The following is a 6,142-nucleotide window of genomic DNA, read 5'->3' as shown; positions in this document are numbered from 1 at the left end:
CTGCTACATTATCTACAGTTACACTTTCTCCTGTCTTTCTTCTGTATCAATAGTACAGATACAGTCTCCGAGCACAGAGCCAAAACAACACAAGACATTGATCCACAGATTTTCAGCTGGTACTTTTGTCTTTGCCTTCCACAACAATGGTTATCTTACATTTGTTTAAAACCACAAAAACACTCATTACACTAGTAAAAATTTTCAGTTATTGGTTTGCGTCATTTATTTTAAAAGAAAAAAAAGTATATTTCCTACAAATGATAGATCCCTACTTGTGCAGAGCCAGTAACTAATGTGTGGAGGCTCCAACACAAAATGATCTGTGTTCTGTTTTTCATAGCAGATATTTAATATACACATTTCTGTGGGGATCAGCTACAGAGACAGCACTTCATGAGATTTAATTCATTTAAGTTGTGTTATTTTTTTAAGCCTGTAACCCTTAACAGCTTTGTCCTTTTATGAATAAAGTCGGCTCTTAATTTAGAGTACATTCTCTTAATTTAATGTTATAGATCTTCACTTTCAGTTTTATTTTCTGAGACTGAGTTATTTAATATTTCATTTCATTCAGCCCAGAATCACTGATGAGCAGAATGTGCAAAGTAACATCTGGCATGAAGCATATCAAATTTAAGTAAAAATTATATATATTGGGAATGAAATTGTTTCTTTAAAATCTTAAGAAATAATTTTAATTAATGTTGTTGAAGCAAGCACATTAAACCATTAACAGGGAAGAGCTTTGGGATAAAGGGACATTCTTCAGTTGTGTTTTGTGCTAAAAATCTGAGTCTTGACATGTTGTGTAGGAAAAGCATAGGTCAATTAATTAATTGCTGAATCCACTGTTATTCATGTGCCAGGGCTCTCATACTGTGTATGCAGTCACTGTCATGAGTTATGAGGGATCAGTGCCACTGTCAGTGTCATCAAATGCTGGTCGTGAGATCTATTAATGGATTCATGACAAATCATTATTGGTAGAAGGTTGAAATGTATACCATATATATATCATAATTCAGTTGTTATAGGTACACCATTTTAAAGATGACAAAGAGATATGTATATAATATATGATGTCTTTCCATTTTAATTTAAGCACTCAATAACTTCCAATGCTAAAGCTTTGTCCATCCACACAATGCCAACAAAAACCCTTTCTCATGCTTGAACGTGAGACTAACACACTTTCCTGCAGGTTTTCGGGAACAGCTTCTTTGGGTTGTCACATTAATCCTCTCAGTCCATGTCTGACTTGTTGAAACGCATTTATTTCTGCAGTCTGCGTTTTCCGAGCAGTCCTCACGTCTTCCTCTGTGCTTTTCCTACCGGGTCAGCGATGATAACGATTCCCCACGCGGCCAAACCTGAGAGACAAACACAGGTGCATCACCTCTTTGAAAAGACAACAACAGGTAATGCTCCACCTGGGCAGTCCACAGCGGTGTGCGACTCACTTGCAGCGAATGTAATCTGTGCCACCGTGCCCATGGAGGTAGTTCCGCCTCGTTTCATCACTTTCCGGGCTGCCATAAACACATAAGCTCCCGACAGGATTAGACCACCACCGGAGATGAGCCGACAGCTCCAGCAGCCCTTAAACATCTGACTGGGTTTAGACACGGGGTCACCTGCTCCTCCTGTTGGTGCCTCTGGTACTGCTGACATTGTACCGCAGGGCGGGCGCTAATACTCATACACACCCTGGTTAGATTCCTGCCTTTTAGTAATTGTCCTCAAATGTTTCAAAAATCGTCCACTTGAAGACACAAATCTACTATCAACGATGGACACGGGTTGAGCTCATGCTGGTTGTGAGAAAAGGTCAAATTTTCAAAGTGTTTCCGGGTTATGCGCCTAGTGCTTCCTGTGCAGGATTTTCAAAACAAAAGTTTATTTACGTCTCGATGCCGCCATAGACTGTATATAAAAGTCGATAGTACCGTGAAAGAGCTGTTTGCAGTGCAGTCAAATGAATAAGTTGCTGCAAATGGATAAGTTGCTGCACAAGTTGCTCCACATTTATACATTAAACACTATTTCGCAATGAGAGCTTCTCATCACCGTCAAACCAGAAAGTTGCTCAGCTGAGTCAGCTCTGTCCACTTGGACTTCTGATCTCTCACTACAAGCACTGTGGTGAAGTCAGTCTGGGTTACACCGTTCGTGTCTCTCAGGGAAGAAACAATGCTTTTCTTAGTTGCCTTTTCTCTCAGTCTGTCTGTACCGTCGGTCGTCGGTCAGACCGAGCCTGTTGCGGACTCCTCGTACGTCGCTGCGGTTTACGAGCACCACTCAATCCTGAACCCGCAGCCTCATGTCCCCCTGTCCCGCCCCGCTGCCCTGCAACATGTCCAGAAAAACCTGGATATCTACGAGGAGCAGGCTGCCCGGGCTGCCCAACAGGTATAGACAGTTTAGACAGTCTTAAAAATGTACCTTTGCAGCAATAGTGCTCATTACTTGCTTCAGAAATAAATGATGTTAACCCTGTTCTGTCTGATATATATCCAAAAATACACTAGCACAGTTTGTCAAGTGGAATAAGACTAAATTCAACTAACTTCAAAACAAAGATAAACTCTGACCATATTTTTTTGAGCAGTCAAACAGTATTCAATTTTTGTTAATTTTTAACTCAAACTGTACTGGCCCTTGGACCCATCAAGAGGTAATTTCAGGCCATGATTGCCATTTGTTATAACACTTGCCTGAGCTTGGATCATAACCATTTACTAAATTTAACAGTAAATTTCTGTTATTATTTTTGCAAACCGCAGAGTTCCATCGTAGACATAGGTGTAAGTGTTTTTCCCCCCCGATATGGCCAGTTAAAAGGGTGGGTTTAATGTCACAGAGGAGAGTCACTGTGACAGATTGATGAACCTTTTTCTCTTGTCTCATCTCAATGCTCTGCCCTCATCTTCCCTTGGTCAGGGTGCCCAGATCCTGGTGTTTCCAGAGGATGGTCTTCAAGGTTTCAACTTCAGCCGATCATCCATCTCTGGCTACCTAGAGACTATTCCTGACCCCCAGCAGGAGAGCTGGAATCCCTGCACCGAGCCAGGAAGATACAACAACACTGAGGTGTACAATCATGCATTTAGAGTTGATGTCATTATTGAGCAGGCAAACTGACATGATGCACTGTTGTGGTGAGTGCCTTGACATGGAGATACCTCTAGGCTGCCGAGAGCTTTCACTCTTCACTTGAATGTGGTTGTTTCATGTTGTTTCATAGGTTCTCCAGAGTTTGAGCTGTATGGCACGTCGTCACAACCTCTACCTTGTGGCCAACATGGCTGACCTGCAGCCTTGCCCCTCGAAGACCAGCCCTTCCTCCAACTGTCCCTCTGATGGACACTGGCAGTTCAACACCAATGTGGTTTTCAGGTGTAGTGTAAAAATAGAAATAGTTAAGCTGAAGTCCAGCACAAATATACAATTTCCTAGTCTATGTGAAATATTAACAGTTTCCTCTGTCACACAGGTCTGATGGCCAGCTGGTGGCACGCTACCATAAACAAAACCTGTACTTTGAAGAAGCTTTTGACACACCACCACAACCTGAGATCATAACATTTGATACACCTTTTGCTGGGAGGTTCGGCCTCCTCACCTGCTTTGACATCCTGTTCCATGAGCCCACAATTACCCTGGTGGAGAGGGTACAAAAAATATATACATATAGCAACAACAATCTGTATTAAGCTATACTTTGCTGTGTTTGGTCTTTTTATTCTCTTACCCTCAGCATCTTTTTTGCACCTCTTTCAGGGTGTGCGTCAGCTGATCTTCCCAACAGCCTGGATGAACCAGCTCCCCTTGTTGGACACGATCCAGTTCCAGAGGGCTTTAAGCCTGGGTGCTAATGTCACCCTACTCGCAGCCAACATTCGCAATGACCAACTGATCATGACAGGAAGTGGTATCTACACCCCTTTTTCTGCCACCTACCACCATGCCCACAGAGGAGATCCAGAGGAGGGCAGGCTGCTGGTGGCCAGAGTGCCAGTCTTAGACCCACTGTGGGTGGGACAGAGCATGGCCACTGAAGAGAGAGTAGTTATGGCTGAGTCCACATTATCTATGGCCTCTGGATACTGTCACCAAGAGAGCTGTTCTGATTCTTCTCATCCCAAAACTGCTTCTGCAGTCTCTTCCTCCTCTCCCACCTTTGTCTCATCCATGATGTATGACCCATTCACATTTGTGTTTCTCAATGAGACAGAGGGCAACCTAAATGTGTGTGATGGCACGTTCTGCTGTCACCTGAAATACCGGCAATTACCACAGGGGAGCAGTAAAGAGCTCTATGCATTGGGAGCATTTGCTGGAACTCACACTGTGAATGGACGTTATGCCCTGCAGGTATATAAATATGAAGAACTGTGAAACTTTAAAACTGGTAAATGAGACACTTGTTACATTTATCCCTTCTCTGTCTACAGGTGTGTGCAGTAGTCCGCTGTGCAGGGTTGGAGGCCAGTTCCTGCGGACAGGAAGTAGAAGAGGCTGAGACTAAAATGGACTTCCTGTTGGAGGGGAAGTTTGGGACCAAATATGTGTACCCATCAGTTCTGGCCAGCCATTTGGTCCTGGAGCAGCCAGAGCATCTGCAGAAGACTGTAGATGGCAGAGTGACCATGAAACATTCAAAAATGACTGGTGGCTTGGTTACTGCCTGCCTGTATGGACGAATGTACCACCTGGACAATGAATGAACCACTTTAAAATAGATGTGTGTGTGTCAGGAGAGAAAAAAATGAATACATTAAAAAAAAAAAAAGATTTAAAAATGTAACTGCTCTGACCAAAACTAGTAATGACAGTTCAGCTGTTATGAATTTTTACTTTGTCATAAAAAACTGCAATAAATTAAAAAATGTGTTCCTCTTTCGTCATCAGTCCAGTCACCACCCGTTTCTCTCCACAACATCTCCACATCCCCACAAAAAAGGGCACCATTAATTACGTACAGCTGAGTTTGATTCAGTTGAGAGCATTCAACTAACTGTTCTTGTTCCAAACAAAGGATTGGGGTTTTCACCTGATTTTAGATCTCACGTGTTTGAGATCCTCATTTTTCCTTTGTTTTCACATGCTTAGCACAAGGGAGGTTCTCCAGGCTGTGTCAGGCAGAACACTTATTTCAATGTGCTGGTGGCCCCAAACCAGACACGGTTTCTTTATTTTGCCATCAAGGGACAAAGGTCCTGTTGACATGTACTCAGCCATTCCCAGAATTGTCCCTACCATGTTAATCAGTAATGATTTGAGTCTTAAACTTCTATGTTGGTAGATTTTATACCTTGCCATAACACAAATTGTCTCTATCATTGCTGTATAAAAAAATCACCATAATATTCCTGCAGTTAATAAATACCCTGAGGCTCTGCTGATGGATTTTCAACAGAAAAGTACAACATGTGTGTGTCAGCTTCTAAGATATTTGTCAAAAGTGACCTTTTGGATGTCACAATCATGTATAAACTATGATATCTGATCAATCTGGGGTGTAGCCCCATTTCTTCAATTTTACGTGGAATGATGCTCGTCACATCACTCCATGAATCTGTCCAGTTTAGCTATATAGTTGGTTAATATCAGCCCATCAATTGAGCAGTTTTCCCCTGCAAAATTTGGCAAAGTGTATCCAGCTATCAGCTTGTCCTGTTCAAGCACTGAGGCAGTATACAGTATAGATGTGTCATCTGGGTTCTGAAGTCTGCTGTGTTGTTGTTTGTTATGGAAAGCACTGGAAGGATTGGGTTTTAGGAGTTGCAGGTCCTTGAACTTAAAGGCTTGACGGCGTGCAAGCTTACAGGCTTTGGAGGATAGCCTGCAGGTTGTCCGTGTGAACTGTCATTCAACCGGGAGTGTCTCCACATCTTAGGCCGCTTTGAAGGGCATTGCAAGGAGTGACATCTATACTGCGGCCACTTTGGCCTTTTGTTTACTTAGACTTCTGACCTGTCAGGATCTGTGGTGTAACTAGTCAGTCTGTTTTATATAATAAACAGTGCTATTTCGTAAAAGGGAGCTCTTAATACACGTAGACAGAAAATGATTCAGCTGAGTCAGTCTGTGGGAGTCTGTTTACCGGGACTCCTGGAACCTGGAGGGGGGCGGGGTG

At 42.8% G+C, this 6,142-nt stretch overlaps 1 protein-coding gene across 2 annotated transcripts; it reads left to right on the top strand.

Annotated features, from left to right (window-relative positions):
• Positions 1–1,357: 1,357 nt before the first annotated feature.
• Positions 1,358–4,896, top strand: LOC139634603 (biotinidase-like). Of its 2 annotated transcripts, none has more exons than XM_071501169.1 (6): positions 1,358–1,421; positions 2,944–3,093; positions 3,248–3,399; positions 3,497–3,674; positions 3,784–4,377; positions 4,458–4,896. In XM_071501169.1, the coding sequence occupies exons 3-6, from the start codon at positions 3,269–3,271 to the stop codon at positions 4,728–4,730; spliced, it is 1,176 nt and encodes a 391-aa protein (XP_071357270.1). In that variant the 5' UTR covers positions 1,358–1,421; positions 2,944–3,093; positions 3,248–3,268; the 3' UTR covers positions 4,731–4,896. The 2 variants fall into 2 exon arrangements, with proteins under 2 accessions (XP_071357270.1, XP_071357269.1); XM_071501168.1 differs by lacking the exon at positions 1,358–1,421 and adding an exon at positions 1,483–2,412.
• The last annotated feature ends 1,246 nt before the right edge of the window (positions 4,897–6,142 follow it).

This window comes from Trachinotus anak, unplaced genomic scaffold (genome assembly GCF_046630095.1).
Source record: "Trachinotus anak isolate AG129_WGS33_773 ecotype Australia unplaced genomic scaffold, CSIRO_AGI_Tana_v1 ptg000016l, whole genome shotgun sequence".
Classification (NCBI taxonomy): domain Eukaryota; kingdom Metazoa; phylum Chordata; class Actinopteri; order Carangiformes; family Carangidae; genus Trachinotus; species Trachinotus anak.
This window is presented reverse-complemented; position numbering and strand designations above follow the sequence as displayed.

What these genes read in the sequence shown, in the direction of transcription:
- LOC139634603 (XM_071501168.1), top strand. Translation starts at nt 2,194, where the DNA reads ATGCTTTTCTTAGTTGCCTTTTCTCTCAGTCTGTCTGTACCGTCGGTC. An exon ending in AACACCAATGTGGTTTTCAG is followed by an intron (nt 3,400 to 3,496) that starts GTGTAGTGTAAA and finishes TCTGTCACACAG; the next exon opens with GTCTGATGGCCAGCTGGTGG. An exon ending in ATGGACGTTATGCCCTGCAG is followed by an intron (nt 4,378 to 4,457) that starts GTATATAAATAT and finishes CTCTGTCTACAG; the next exon opens with GTGTGTGCAGTAGTCCGCTG.